General features: G+C 39.1%; 1 protein-coding gene across 2 annotated transcripts in view; it reads left to right on the forward strand.

Moving 5' to 3' along the window:
• The window catches only part of LOC136753270 (arf-GAP with coiled-coil, ANK repeat and PH domain-containing protein 2), a 60,266-nt gene extending 50,203 nt beyond the window's left edge, over positions 1-10,063 (forward strand). For both annotated transcript variants that reach the window (XM_066709236.1, XM_066709237.1), the window contains exons 19-23: positions 175-383; positions 497-606; positions 1,223-1,333; positions 3,268-3,329; positions 7,457-10,063. In XM_066709236.1, the coding sequence (XP_066565333.1) occupies positions 175-383; positions 497-606; positions 1,223-1,333; positions 3,268-3,329; positions 7,457-7,560 (596 nt within the window). In that variant the 3' untranslated portion in view covers positions 7,561-10,063. The remainder of the gene's footprint in view (positions 1-174; positions 384-496; positions 607-1,222; positions 1,334-3,267; positions 3,330-7,456) is intronic.
• The last annotated feature ends 6,441 nt before the right edge of the window (positions 10,064-16,504 follow it).

Consider the following 16,504-nt stretch of genomic DNA (forward strand, 5'->3'; position numbering starts at 1 on the left):
TTGCACATGGGTTTATGACCACAGATGCCAAGCAATGTAATTACCACTTATTTTCAGTACATTGTACAAAACAGTGGAACAAACATTGAGCACAGAGCTGGCCTTAGCACCTCCATTGGCAGATCCAGGGAAAAATTACACAAGTTCCAATGTATTTCTGTGTGTGTCATTCAGAAGCTCCCGAGACTCCTGTTCCCTTGGCTGCAATGAACTCATCAGTGTTCCTGGAGCCCAGGGAGTACTCCCCCGGCCTGCAGCTGTACTGGGCCTCCTCCGCCTGCAGTCTGCCTGATATGGCAGAGGCCCTGGCCCATGGGGCTGAAGTCAACTGGGTCAACTGTGAGGACAACAACAGGACTCCCCTCATACAGGCTGTGCAGGGGGTGCGTTACGTTACGGTCAAACTCTGGGCCTCCAGGGCCTTCCAGCTTATAGTCAGTTCCTTGATTATTTTTTCATGTGGTAAATCGCTCACACGCCTGCTGGCCTGTTTCAGGGCTCTCTGGTGACCTGCGAGTTTCTGCTCCAGAACGGTGCCAACGTCAATCACCAAGATGTCCGGGGCAGAGGCCCTCTGCATCACGCCACCATCCTGGGGCACACTGGGTAATTCTGTTCATTCTTGTATTTCTAGAGATAAGGGCAAGGTTAAACCTTCTTTTGGGAAGCCCTAAGATTCGCTTAATAACCGAGTTGAATATGGCCATTTTTGCACTTTGTGAAAAAAGGCAAACTAGCACATCGTATCAGCTCCTTCACTGACCTTTTATTGTCTACAGGACTAAAGGTGGAGCTTCAGGGACTCCTTTCCTCATCTTTGTTTGGCAGGAAGACTTTGAAGCCAAAAAGGAAGATGATTCTAAAATAAGCAGTGATTTATTTCTTCAGATAAAGTTTATAAGTACTGTTGTTCCCCTTCATTAATTATGTAATCCAAAATGGTATTGTGAAGAATGTCAAACAGAGGACCAGTGGGTTTGCCTGCTGTGATTTATCCTCGTCCGATAATCATTTGTCGAATGATTAAATACCTTCCCCAAGCTGTTGCTTTGCCCTGCTGGAGGGATATAAACATTTGGTGTTAATATTAGGCAGTACAAGATTAATTAAATCGCATTAAACTTCCTTGTTTTGAGTCAGTATCCAGTAAAAATATGACTCAACAGGGTGAAACAAATGTAATTTCTGACTCTGTTTCAATCTTTGTTTTTTCTTGTAACAGGCAAGTGTGTTTATTCCTGAAAAGAGGGGCCAGTCAGAATGCTGTGGACAATGACAATAACAGCCCCCTAACGATAGCTGTAGATGCTGCCAATGCTGATATAGTGACATTGTAAGTACATGTTTGGTCGTTGAATTATCCTTGACAATGGCTATCACTGTGTGTTGAGTGTATGTAACACTAGAACCACCGAGATTTCAGACTACATACAACTGCAAAATGTGCGGCTCCTTCATAAAACAGCTGTGTGATGAAAATGAAAAACAAGGAGTTGGATAAAACTTAATATTTTTAAATATGAACATCATACATTACATTTTCAGGGCAGAAACACTGCATTTACATTGAAAATGTCATTGTTTTTTTTGTTTTGTTTTTTTAAACAAGCGTATATACATAAATGTGAAAAACTAATAATAAAATAAACTTTACGCAATAAACTGTGTAAACCGGTGTAGAAATCGGTATGCACATATCTTGGCAGACTTACACAATTATAAATCATGAAACTAAAATAGAATATATAATGTGAAAGTGCTTTGAAATGGCTGTCTGTCTATTACAGCTGTGTACATCAATAACTAAGAGTGAGGTACATCTTTCTCAGTCCTGTATAGATACTGAATTGTAGTGCCAATAGCAGTCTAATAAATGTTAACTCTAGCCAGACAGTCACCAGACATACACCTAATACAAAATAATTTGCAAACATGATCAAACAGGTGACTGATCAAGGCATTGATCCAGAGACCTGGGTTTGTAACATGATCAAGATTGAATTTCAAAGGCAAGTTCCTGAGCTGATCAGAGGACAGGCAGATGAGACCTATATTACCTGAGATTCTTGAACTGTGTATATTATCTGCTAATAAAATAAATAATGATAATAGTATATGAATATTTGATGTGTAGAAAATCATGTTTCAGCACTCAACAATTCTAATTCTTTTACAATGACTTACAGAGCCCAGATTGTCTGCTTTATTGTATTCAATATAGCCTACGGGTCCGACAGATGAAGACAAAAGTATTTATAACTTTATAATTTTGATCAGTTTAAAGCTGAAACACTGTATAGGTATTGAATTCAAATATTTAGTAACATATAAGAACTGATATGCAGGAGAAATTCTCATTCGCAGAGATATCTACATTTGAATTACAGGGGGAAGAAAATGACACTGTTTCTGACTAGTATTAATGCGTAGAACTTGAAAGATTTCATTTTACATTTAGTGATACAGGCTTTATAAATGGGGACTGACTGGTATAAATAACACTTTACATGATTTTAGCATATTCACATCCAGTCGAAATCTATGTAAGTTACTATTGTGTCTCTCTTGATGTGGAAAATAAATACTAGTGAACAGCAGATGTCACTGTTATATCGGGTTATATTAAATTAACATTTCTGATGCGCTCCTCTGGTAGGGAGAATCTGTAAGTATAGGATATATGTACCTTCTTTTACTGCATAAGGAATAACAATATATGTGTGTGTGTATTGTAACTATTTTCAATGTAACTCTAAAACAATATTCCCCAGAGTAAGAGAGCCATATGTTGACTAGATCTATGGTGGTCCTTTATTGTGATGTTATTGTAGGAAATGGAGACCTCTGGTAGTTGAAGTCACAGCTTAGACATAGCCTACCCCCTTTTAACAGATTGCTTAGTGAAACTTTCAAGCATATTGTGGCTTATTAGATTCATGTCTTTACCACTTCCCTTTATCACTGTCCACTGTGGGAGAGGGAGAAATCTATTGTTATACCCCCACCAGGTCATGACAGTGATATTTGAAATATAATTGTTAATATCAGACACTTCATTTTTATTAATCTATAGAATTCAAGGGCAAGGCAGACTTTCAGATTGCTCTATGTAAATCCAGAGAATTTTAGCTGTGAACATGCCTGTACTGCAGAAAGTAGGAGACTGAGGGGCTTCCAGCCTTGCTGGTGCCATGGCCACCAGACCGCATCAAACCTCAGGGCCGCTCTCGACAGATCATAATCCGCTCCCTTCCTCTCCCCTGACAGATTGCGTCTGGCCAAGATGAACGATGAGATGAGAGAAGCCGAGGGGCCCTACGGACAGACAGGTCAATATTCCAACAACAGTCATACCGAGATGCAGTATAGGAAGTGCATACAGGAGTTTATCTGCTTGCAGCTGGAAGAGTCTTAACAATAGTGTGTAAGAATCAATTACCTAGTTAAAGCCTAAAGCATAGATTACTAATGTGATATATCTGCAATAGCCTCTTTTTTTTTAAATAAGATGTCTGCCACGCTGTATATGAAGTTGTACCTTGTATACAGTATGTGACACATTGTTGAAGCCATATATTACTACCAGACAGCTGTGAGTAGTGGATGGCAGTAATTATGATGAACTCTAAATCCAACTGCTACAACTGCTGCACTGGCCCTGAATTCTGGCAATCAGAAGCCCAGATATTTTAGTCTATATGCACACACACAGTATTATGCTTTTGTATGGTTCCATACTTGCATATTATTTGTATAGTTTAGTTTGCCAGAAAACGTTAAAGCATTTACATTTTTTGTTGCTGATGTTTTTTTAATTAAGTTTCTTTTTTAAGAAAAAAATAAGATTTAAAACTAATGGAAGTGGAAAAATATATTTTAAAACCCATCTGTATATTTTATGCACAAATGGAACCATTTGAACATAATGCAGATTATGTATGTGTGTATATATGTATACTGCATAAAAAAAAAAGGATTAATATCCTTATGTCTTTTATAGTGCAATCAGCAGACTAGTGTAGACGAAAAGGCTTTGATACAGTATTGTAAATCACTGTACTGTCTAAACACACTTTGCACAAGGGTGGGTGCTACAAAAATATTTAAATAATTTTAATCTTCCAGTTGCATTCTTATTCTTCTGTATACTTAAACATTTTTTTTTAATGATCTTAACTGTTTTGTGTAAGTCTGCCTGGCAGTGCTCATAGACTGAGTGCCTCTTTCTTTTGTTCCCATTTGGTTTGGCCTGTTAAACTTTCTCTGAGCTCTAAGTTTGAGATAATCACTGACCTTGCTTACCAATATTAAATCCTAAAACACACTGAGTGTTTGTGTGGAGTCTAGCCAGGAGAGAAATGCTTCAGCAGCTTATTTCAGTAAAGTGCTGGAAGAGACATTAAAATATTAGTCACATGTATAGTAGTGCACTTTTTTTTTGTATGTGTTTAATACATTTTGTGTACCAGCTTTGAAAGGCCGGTCTTTAAGGTCTAAATGACAAACTATGAAAAAAAGCTGCTATGCCACACTAACAAGAGATGAAAAGACAAATGAAGTCTTGAAGACATTTGAAAAAATGTTTTTTTAAACTCCCCTTTGAATGGCCAGTTAAGTGATGAGAGTTAGGAGGTTGTTTCAGTGGGTCTGTAGAGGTTTAGGACAAGCAACCAAATGTGAAAAGGTAGGTGTGACGCTGTATATTCAGTAAGCAAATCGCTAGGGTGAACAATCCAGATAGCCATTGCAGGGCAGATCTTAGAGAATTGACACCAAAGTCCTCCAGCACTCGGAGTGAGATCAGAATGGTTGCATCCACGCTGCACGTTCTTGTGTAATATAGAGTGTCTTAAAAGGTATAGCACAAGCAGAAATGTAGTATTACCTTGTGGTATGCACCTCACATTTTGTCTACAAAGTAATGTATAGGTACATGCTAGTGTTTATTTATGTATTTATGTATTTATTTATAACTAAACCTACTCACTTAAAAAATGAATATGGTATATTGTGATGCTTTCTTGACGCATCATCGATGAGATAACGAATGAAGTCCTTGGTGTACAAACAATGTACCGTTCCTCTTCATTTGTAGAGCACCCCCTTCCCTTGCAGTTTAGAATGAAGTGTAGCTCTTCAGAGCAGGGACTGAAAGTGCAGAATGCCCAGTCACTCGAAGTGCTGATACGAGTTATGACGAATGGTGGATAGCACAGGCATTTAAAGTACATTTCCCAGAATTATGAGATTACAGTTTAAACTAATAGCTGGCACACTGGAATGTCCAGTGAGAAAAGTACATAAACGCTGTACTGTCTTTGGGGTTGCCTCAGTTCAGTATGATGGTATTTTGAGTTGTGACCGTTTGTTTGTACAAGCCTGTGACTATGTGAATTGAGCAAGTTTTCTCAACAGTTAGGCATAATGATAACTACTTGCACTTGGAACGTTAACAAGGTAGTGGAAAAGGGAGGCTGAACTTGCCCTGGTCACTGTATGGATATTTTGCATTCCTCTTAATGACAATTATTCTGTCCAGGTCCTGGAGAATGGTATCTGTATGCAGCTGAGGTCTATCACGCAATCATCAAAGACAAATTGTGATGACAGAATATAGATAATTTCTCTGCTGTTCTCAGATATGAAATGCACCAGGGCGTAGCAAACATGGGTGGTGTTTTTCAGGGGGAGAGTGAGTGACAAGGGCAGGTTGGTGTCTCTGCAAAGGGTATTGCACTTTTGGTCTTAACAAGGGGTGTGTTACTAGGGCAAGATGGCATCAGTTTCAGGTCATGCTAGTGAGTCATTACCTCATGGCCAGCAATGTTCTGTTCTGTTGAGTGGTCCTGATAACATGGTGGTTTTGTTTTTATGTAACTGTGATGTCTTATTTTAATGTACTAATTATTAATTTATAAATTTTAAAGTTGTATGTTTGTTTTCCATAAACTACAGAATTTTAAGAATCCCTTGTGATCTGATATAGAAATTGGTACTAGATACATGTTCACACTGGCAGCAATTCTGGAATTGTTTTTGTAGAAATACCGATTTACTCATCTGAAAAGTGGAAATTCCAAGGATTGTGAAAGCCCATATAATATTGACGTTATAAACAGAGACTGCAAGCAGAAGCTGAGGCTCAAAGACACTTGCAAGAAGTAGTTTGAACATAATGGCTGTGACTTTTGATTCTCCAAGTTTCAGTACCCTTACCAAATCAATGTTTTCTGTAAAATGTGAATGAAATACATACAAATTAGGGGGAAACCAGCAGCCAGAAAAAATAAATGTCAATAAAGACAGAAGAGCACCCTTCTGTGCAGTTCAGATTAGGTTGCGGTGCTTTCTGTGACACATTTTTACGTTTGTATTTTTTTTTCCTCATTTACTGTCCTTTACACCATGTTTTCTGATCCGTTCCTCTGATCTCTGAAGTTTGTGCCTTTTCTGTTCTCTGGTTTCTTTGGGATTCTGAGGCCAATGCAACTGAACTGTATTTTTGTATATAAATCCTGCACTTTAAATACAACATGGTTGTTAACAAATATTGGACTTCTGTATCTTTTATTTTATCTTGTGTATATTCTCTCCACATTGTGCATTATTTAGAAAGGAGGGCAGTAATTGCATTGTAAGATTTTCATTAACCAGATGCATTCAAAATTCAGCACCTGGAGATTAAATGATTCACATTATAAGCATTTTCTGAATAGTCACACACACAAAGGTTGTGCTTTCCAAAGTGAATTTCCTTCAGTGAGTGTTTTATGGTATGAAATTGTTGCATTGGTTCATAAGCATAGCCACTACAACACTGGATAGGCTAATATCCAATCAACAGAATTCACATGTCCTGTTAAAGTCCTGTTATGATTTAAGATACAGGCATATCAATATAATAAATACAGATGCATTACTAGGTAGCATAGCTTTTAAAAATAATTAAAATTAAATCCCCACCTTTATTAGTTCAACGGTTCCTAGCAATATTGTGGCAGGAGTTGCACTGTGCCATCTGGGGCTTGCTCCTAACCTCTGCTTCCTCCTACTCTTCCTCATCTAAACCTTTACTTTCTGAATCTGCTTAACTCTGCTTTTCTTTGTTGAGCTGCTCTTGGTGCTTCACAGGTATGGATGATTTTACTCCTATAGTACTTAAATCTCAAATTACATGTATGTGAATGTGTATGTTTAAACTTGTGGCTTTAGTGTTCTGTATTTGGAAATTACATGTTAGGTTTCTTGTTTTACCCGGACAACACGCACACACAAAACCAAAAGAAGTAAAGATGGCAGCGGTCAAAAGCAAACTGGTTACCAGCAATCACAATCACTTGTAATAATCTCTGTACCTGTAAAGAGTTACAATACACACATGCATGTGATAAGTGTGTTATGTGTATATTATCAATTTTGTTTTTATTCATGGATGTATTCATCTTGTCATTGACAGGTGATGAAACCTACCAAGACATTTTCCGAGATTTTTCTCAAATGGCATCCAATGATCCTGACAAGCTCAACCGGTTCCAGCAGTATGACTCCCAGAGGCTGTGAGAGCAGGGTGTGGGAGTGCCTGTCACTGTGCCAGGTGGCTGGGAATATACCCTGCAAGCAAAGGGCAAGGTCCAGCATGCAGCGAGTAATGTTGTGACCTGTACCTATATAGGTCTTACAGTAGAGCCTGTGCAAAGATCCTCTATCTAAACAAGATAATCAACTCTCCCTTTTTTACATCTTCAAAGCGTGATGCATTCTGGGATAGCAAGGAGTTCCGGAACTAACAATGTACAGTTTCGGCTAAGACTGAAATCCCCTAGGATCTTTGGCCTGTGAGTTTACAGCTTAGAATAAACAATTCTGAGACTGTAGAATTATTCACCAGTACCTCAGTTTATTGCTATTTATAAATGTTAATAATTCATTGAGGATTATGGACTTATTTTGTAATGTCCACTACATTCAAATCAGTGCTATTTTTTTTAATCCCAATAATCAAAATGAATTTGGTCAAATATATCTAGGCACGTATACACTGGGGGGATTGAAAGGGGTGACGACCCCTGCCCTATTGCCCTTACACACGGAAAGTGCCCTGCTGCAGTGCCTCCCCGGCCGACCATTCCCCCAGTCGACTGGTCACCAGCTGTGCCCCGTTTTTGGAGTGTTGTCCCTGCCCTCCAGAAACTGTGCACGTGCCTGGATCTATACAAAACTGACCATATATGACCAGCTTTATTTATGCATCACCTAGAAAGTATATTTGCTAGCAATATTATCTCAATATCCAAAATAAGTTAGTTTTTGTTATGCAATGGTGTAGAAGTAAAATTATTTTATAAATATTTCAAGTCACTGTATATAAATACATGTAGTTGTGCATGTATACGATCAAGTTGTGTATCATCTTTTTATAGCATGTTAATGAGTTTTCCACAGGCCTTTTCCAGATTCTAAAACAAAGGGTACTAATAACATAACAGAATTCAGAGGCAACACCCCCTGGCCCAAGAGTCCAGTGACAACGACAACGAACATTTTGTGTAAATTGATTGAGTGGCGGGCAAAGGCAGTGAGTGAGTATTACAGATCAGTCACTTCAGCGGGAAACACTTCTGATATTAAAATACATTCCAAAGGGCTTAAATCCTTATTAGTAAAAGCATTTTTAATAGTACCGAGCCCTGGTGTACTTGAAAAATATGTTCCCTGTAAACAAAACCAAAAAGAATAAGACTAAGATGTCTGGGTCTGTGCAGAGTTACCTTATCTGAGAATGCAGACATCCCAAAAGCTGATGATTTCCTGTAATGTTAATATTTATATACACCAACACACCTGGGGTTTGTCATAATCTTGCGGTTTAACATATACTGAAGTAAGCAAAGTACATTGTTTACTTAGCTTTACATGTGACAAAACAGAAAAATTGGAAGACATACGATTTTGAGTTTCAGTTGTTTTCTTTCTTTGTTTTTTTAATTTTTGAGAATATAAATCTTTTTATGCTTTGTAAATGGTTTGTTAAAAAAAAAAAAAAAAAAAAATTACCAAGGTATTTGATGTTACTGTTGAGATGTACAATTTATTATCATCCATGTATATTCAGTGCAAGGTCTAGGTGATTAAATAGCCCATGTGCTTCGTACTGCTGTGGGCCAACAACACTTCGCTGTATCCCTTCGAAGCACCCATTTATATAACATTGGGGGCATCTTTGTATGATGTGTACATACTAGCAAATCAGGTATGCAGAGCTACCTTCTTCAGTGAAGGAAGAGCTCTTTATAGGTGTACCAGTTAGTGTACAGCAGAGCATCATTCTAATGTTCATGTTATTATTCTGACATTTTGTTTGAGGGAACTAGGGGGGGAAACTAAAATGACCGTTTCTACTGCCTCGTAATTATCCAGTATTGCAGTATTTGTTATGTAGGTGGAGAGCTGGAGACTGCTCACTCCAAACGAGTGTGAAAGCATACAAATGAATGTTTTTAAAGACATGTTGTGAGACAAGCAATGGAAGGAAACTGGTTTATACCTTTTGTGGTGCTTTACATAATGTAGCCCCAGGATTTATATAGTTAAACTGAGAAATTCAGATTAAATCCTGCAGGTGAACCGCTATGGCGTAGGCAGGCTTTGAGAGTTAAGTAGTACAAAGACAATTATCAAACTGTTGCTTCTAAGTGGGCCAGATCCTACAGTATCAGATCAGTTCAACATCTACTTGGGCAGTGTAGTGTGGATGACATATATCTGCTAATGGTTGTGCAAGGAGTAATAGGGCTTTTTCAGTTAAAAGCCCAATATTTGAATGGCCATTTTACAAACATATTTATAATTCAAATATAATGAATGCAGAATTCATTTTTTTATAGGTGTTATAGGATAATAGATGCAGACTTCCAAATGTATGTGTGGAAAATGGCAGTGTCTTTCCCCACGCAGCTGTGGGATGTAAATCCTGTAAATACTGTACATAATTAGGAATATACACCTAAGAAAACAATGATCAATAAAGTGGTACTGGAGTCAATAAAACCATCTTTCAAAGTCATGGGTGTGAGATTTTTTTTTTTTTTCTTCCAAGTTCTTCAGCCACATGTAGTATAATAGTGATGCCATTAATACTGACCTGTACGTATTTGAAACCAAAGACCAGATTGCGGGATGCTGCTAGACAAAACTCACAAGTGACCCCTGGTGGCAGTTGGTACACATGCAGGACTGTTGCTGTGCCTGTGCTCTGCCTCACGAATCTCTACTGAATAAGGGAGAGAACAGACATGTTGACATCTCTGTAGGCTTGTTGGGTTGATGTTGCTGTGCTAAACATTATGTATGCATGACCCGTGAGTCACTGAAACTGGTCTGTTTCATACACTGTACAAGTAAGGTATACAAGTATTGAATCACTCTGTAGTCTGAACATCTGCCCTTAAAACATGGTTGTTTAAAAAGAGAAGAGCATGAGTAACGTTAAGCACATTTTGTGTCGGCCGTACATTGTAAATTAGCTGGAAAGCAAAGCAATTCTGGCAGTTACACAATCATGGGATTCGGTTTCAAAGGAATATGTCAAGGTAACTGTTTTTGCTCAAAATGAAGACGTTACTTGCATTACTACAAAACAGCAAAGCAATGGTACTGTTTGTTTGACACAGTTTTGTTCTAAATTCAGCTTTAAGAAACCAACCAAAACACGCCACCATCTCCAGACAAACCACCCAATCTATATGCTGTTATCATTGTGGCAATACCTTTGAAAAAAACACCAGGCTGGTAAAACCTCCCATCTTTTTTCCTTGATTCTTATAAGACCAATATTCACAGTTATATGCCTTATACTCTACTCTGGTGTTGGGATGTAGAATTATGGTTCCACTGGGGGAGAGACCTTTTGTTTTGGTTATTTCTTTAAGAGAACAATTGTCTAAAATCACACTGGCAAGCAGTACAGCTGAAGCCAAGGAGCAGCCAGTGCATGATGTGGCAGAGCGGCAGGCTGGCCTGCGAGATGGGCGGCTGTGGTGTAAAGGGCTGGAGTGGAAGTCTGTGGTCAGCACCCTGCCGAGAGGCAAAGAGCCACCATTGCAAAAGCGTTCCTGTCCATAAAAGATGTGTGCAAAATGCCAGAAATTGGCCAAGGCTCATTAATACCATTGTCAAGCACAATGTTCAAGGGGTGTATGTGTGTTTTTGCACACGTGTTTGAAAGAGAGAGAGAATGCGCACAAGCCTGTTCATAGCCTGAACCCTTGCTGTAGATACAGACTGATAATTATTGATGCAGCGGCAGGTTACACCCTGCCTGAACCCTAGGGCAGATATTAATGGCAGTGAAGACCCAGAGCAAAATGCATTTCAGCTAGCATGTGGGAGAGATTTGTGAATCACAAGGAAATAGAAAGTAACCCTGTGTATGATGCAGACCATATAAGAAAGTGTAAAACAATCATCACATGGCATGTCTTCTGAGAATGGCTGTAAAATGTATTCTGGAAAGGAGGCATCGGGCACTTTGAAGGAGTATAGATTGATGGCAATATTAATCCCTGGTGCATAGCCTCCTCACTTCGATTAGCAGCCAGTGTGAGGTGTTTCCAGAGACATACTGTGTGGTAAATGAGGCATTGAGGACACATGGCTGGCCACCAGCTGCTCTGTACAGAGACCTCCTCCAGGAACGGCTGGAAGGAAAAGACTGGATTGCCTGAGAGCGTGCCTCGCATGCAGGTGTGTGAGAGGACAATGTGAAATTGTGTACAGCAGGCCTGTGTCACAGTTGTGGAACTGGCAATACTGAAAACATGGGAAACCTCTGAGAAAGAGTGATGCACTGTACTGCAGGTGGAGTGTTCAGTACAGAGGGGGAGAGGAAGCCTTGCAATGAATAGATATGTATGCATGTATTGTTGAGATGAATATATTATGATCAAATACAGACTGAAAAGTAAGGAGAGAGTTAGGACAAACTGTGGATTTGGCCCTAGTTAAAGGGCTACCCAACTCTTCCATAATTTTACATTTCACGTGTTTTCTAAAGGCTGCACCACTTTCCCCACTTGGATCACTTCTCCCCATTACCTACATCCCTGCACAACCCCTCATACACTACTGTCCGTCAGTAGATCTCTAGAGGTTGAGTTTGGGCCAATGAAAAGCCATTTAAGACATTTACAGGGCAGACACAATGCTTCGCACAGGTTTATGTTTCTTTCCAGCAGAGACTCCATTACGCCCTCGAGGGAAGTTATGTGGTAAACACAGCTTCACCTCCCGCACATTCCGCAATGCTATAGGAATTATACACCTTCAACATGGGCCAAAATCCACATTCTTCCATACGGTGCCTCGTGCCCAAAAACATTATTTCAACAATCCACCCCTCCTCAGTCCAACCAGCTGCCTACTAAACCCTTACTAGCAGTCCTTAATGCCCTATAAGACTAAGTCAAACAAACAGTGGCCCTGGCCCTCAACCCCCACCCTCCGCCTGCCTCCTGCTGTGCATGACTTTCAGAGAAGAGCCTCTCACACCAATAATTATTTCACTATTCCGCAGTTGCTCTGTTATTTAACATAACAGGGAGACCGCCATTTACCGGCAGTGCTTTCACCAGGCATTACTCATGATAGACTGTATGCTGCTCTAGCTTTCTGCACCAGACTGTGACTATACGGGAGAAAACGTGCTTGGAATTTAGTCCTTCTCCCTGGCTGACAGACAGAGAAGAGACATTTTCCTGGTTCTCAGTCTGCTTCAATAGCTCTCTTGGGTCACTGTAGCATGACTTTTTTCTGGCTCAAACACCACTGCCTCCACTAAGCCAACCTTCTAATGCTTTATGATCATTACTCCTTGCACCCCTTGCCCATATATCTGGAACATCATATATATCAGATTTGTTTCGCCACTACACATACACAACAATATTTCCTGCCCTTGATTCTTTTTTTTTTTTTTTTTATCCTCTCCCATTATCATCCCAGTTCAAACACAGCTGGGCTGAATTCTCCAGGAAAGGACTGGCCTGTATAATGACATCATACACAGGCCTCAATCACTGAATCACAATTGCATCTGGGCTGGCGCCGCACAAGGGAGCGGCAGAGGTCAGCAGACATCACAAACTCACACAAGAAATATTAGGCTGTGTTTCTTCCTGCAACTTCTACCCCGACTGTCCATTTCACTCTTGGCGGCAGCAGTGCTACTGCCTGAACGACCCCACTGCTCGCACACCCACGAGTCGTTGCTGGTTATTTGAGGGGCACAATGAAGGCAAAGGTTGTCACTGCACCAACTGTCAGTATGTCTGTATGAACAGCTATCTCCTTTGGTGTATCTAGCATCCGTGAAGATGGGACAGAGAGCCATTTCTGGTTACTACAGTTCAGGTACAAGTACATTGGTACACTGAATGTTCAGAAACACCTCGCCTGTCTTTCCAGTGTACAGATAACGGGAAGGGACACACTTCTGTAAGGTATAATACAGGGAAGACAGTAGATGTGTTCTACATCACAGAGCAGCAGACCAAACTAAACACCATTAATTAAAAGACTTTCCCCTTCAGAATATGGATTTTACACACCTGACATTCTAATTGCTCCCACAGCGTTTCATTAAACTACATTAGCAACCTTTCAGTCTGTTCTCTAGAATTAGAGGATTATTACAATAACAGCCACCAGTAATAATTTTACTACCATTACTATCATGTGTCCATTTCTTGAATCTCCGTGATGGGTTTAGGTGGATTTGCTTTTTTATCACTTCCTATCTTATTCCCCATATTTACTATTGTAGCAACAATTGTTTGAATAAAACATCTCCTAAAGGCTAAATGTTGGAAACAGCAGAACCATGCAGAACTTCCAAAACAGCAAAACCTTTTTATTTTCTTTCCTGCCAGAAAAATGCCAGGCAGAAACCCCAAAACAAAGAGAATAACAAAAATAAAAACATACCACACATTTATTCCCTCAGCTTCACTCTCCCGACTCATAGACTCCTGTCCCAGGCACAAACATTCCTAAGAGAAAGCAACCACAACATACATCAGCATTGCGTCATGGTTCTTGTACCACTTATGCAGTGACGCAAGGAGAGAGGAATCTGGTTTTATGGATGACAACATAAAAACACAAGTCGTCAGAGTTGTATGCTCTAAGAGATTTCGGTCACTGATAATAAAGCGCATTTTTTTCATTATTAAAAATGACAAGCAGCTATTTCTCACATTTAGCAAGTTCAGGGAAATCGGTACCTTATTAAATTGATCGTTGGTAAAAACACAATAACCAATCCATTTGACAACAATATTAGATTAAGATTATTTTCCAGTGACTTCAAAAGACTTCCTGAAATTACATAGGAAGATGTCTACCATTACTTTGTTGAGACGGAGTGCTGCTACACCTGTGAAGTAGTAAAAGTTTACAGAAGCTTAGATGCATATAATAAACTAATTGTTGTCACAAGTCATTTACTGATATTATCTTCCATGCTATAAAACTATAAATCACCACACATGTAATGTATATTTCCAACCATACAATTGGAATACCTATAACTTATCAGCTATAATTTCAAACCTGGTCTAATATTTATTGTTTAATAAAGTTAAATTTTAAGAAAGTATAATAAAGTATACCTAAAACATACCTGTGATGAAGTGCAAGCTACATATTCTTGAATCATGCTTCCCCTTTAACTGTGGCAATCCACGATTCTCCTAATGAGACATTATATGGCATTACCATGCCTTTTTCAATGGTATTGCAGTTATAATTGGCACAGGTCAATCCCAGAGAACATTGTTAGAAAGGGTAGGCTATGGGAAAGGTAAAGCCTTTGCTTAGGAAATAAAATTGCCCTTCGGCCCCAGGGCTTCAAAATCGTACTGTTTTTCACTTTTGAACACCTAATCCTTAATACTTGTCAATGTTAGTTTCTGTACAGTTGTGATAATGCTCCGATTGCTTTGATATGTGCTTGTTCTCCAAGTACATTCTTTATTAAACATAAAAATAAAATAAAAACTGACCTTATTTTGACCAATATTTTGAACAGATTAGCACAATGTTACATTATATGACACACTTTCAAAGTAAAAATTTAAATCTGGCTTTGAGTCTCTCCCTGCCAGAACATTTTGATCCCTTTGTATTCAACATGATTGCAAAGACACAACATGTTTTACACGACGTACCAGCCATCATAACCATATCAGTCAGTCAGAAAGGAAAACTGAACATAAGTAAATACGTAATGGGTGACTTGAATTAGGAATAAAAGAAAATGTAAGTAACAGTATTAGCCATCAGTAGTAAATATAAGTTATTAGCAGCAATATAATGGTGCAATAAATTACATTTCCATCTCTCAAAAAGGGCATATGTACTCTATCAGTTGGATTTTCACATGTACATTAATATTGCAGTGATTAGTAATGGGTGAACAGAGACTGGGGGTGATCTGTATTGGTGTGAGAGGGGAATGGGTTAAGAAAGTGAGAGATGCAAAGGCCTGGCCTGTGAGGAGCTACAAAATCCCTATTTAAGGCTTTCGCTTAAACTGGGCTTGACTGATTGTTCCTGCTGACTGGTGGGTTTGGGGATTAATAAGATTAACAGATGCACAGTGCAAACAAGAGCTGTCCCTTATCATGAACTTCAGCCCTAAACCTACAAAAAGTTAATTTGTGTACAGGTTCTCTCTCCCTCGCTACTTTTTCTGCTGGACATGGCTGATTGATCCAAACGATTGAGAAATCTGATCAATTTAGAGAATCATCTCATTTCCAAATGTCAATATAAGAAAAAATACTTGTCCACTTCACTTTTATATTTGTGCCTATTTGCTTAAGCTAAGGTTGACCTAATGGTTTTCTGATGACCCGGCTTTTGCCTTGAATCTCTAGGTTTTGTATTGCTTGGCTTGTGTTGAAATGTGCAGCTTTTTTACCTTGTTTTTGGCTTAGATGCTGCTCTACGTGCAGCTTGATTGCAGGAGTGACTGGTGATAACTCAGGGAACGGGTTGAACTTACAGCCTTTCCAATCTTTTTGTGGGATGCCCTTGGAATCCTGTAGGTCCCTGGAACCACTGTCTGAAGCAAAGAAACATGATAAGAAAAATACATTACAACACAAAACACTGCAGATGAACTAAAGATGATTGTACTCTGGACAATGAGATTATGTTGCCTGGTGTTATTTTTGGTCCCTACCCTGCTGGAGGGGAAAGAGGACATTTTGAACTCCACGAACAACCTTGATCATTAACACACATTGACTCACATTGTTTGGCTGCGTTTGATGTGCCAGTTATAGGACACAGCTGATTAAAGCAATTTCCTTACTCTTAATTAGCAAGAAAAAAAATACTAAAAAACACTGGAGCACTAAATATTTTAATTAGAAAAACAGGTTGAAAGGTGCTGAATATAATTAAAAAGGTGCCATATGATATCCCCATTTTATTGTCCCTG

Source organism: Amia ocellicauda, chromosome 7 (genome assembly GCF_036373705.1).
Source record: "Amia ocellicauda isolate fAmiCal2 chromosome 7, fAmiCal2.hap1, whole genome shotgun sequence".
In the NCBI taxonomy this organism is placed as follows: Eukaryota; Metazoa; Chordata; class Actinopteri; order Amiiformes; family Amiidae; genus Amia; species Amia ocellicauda.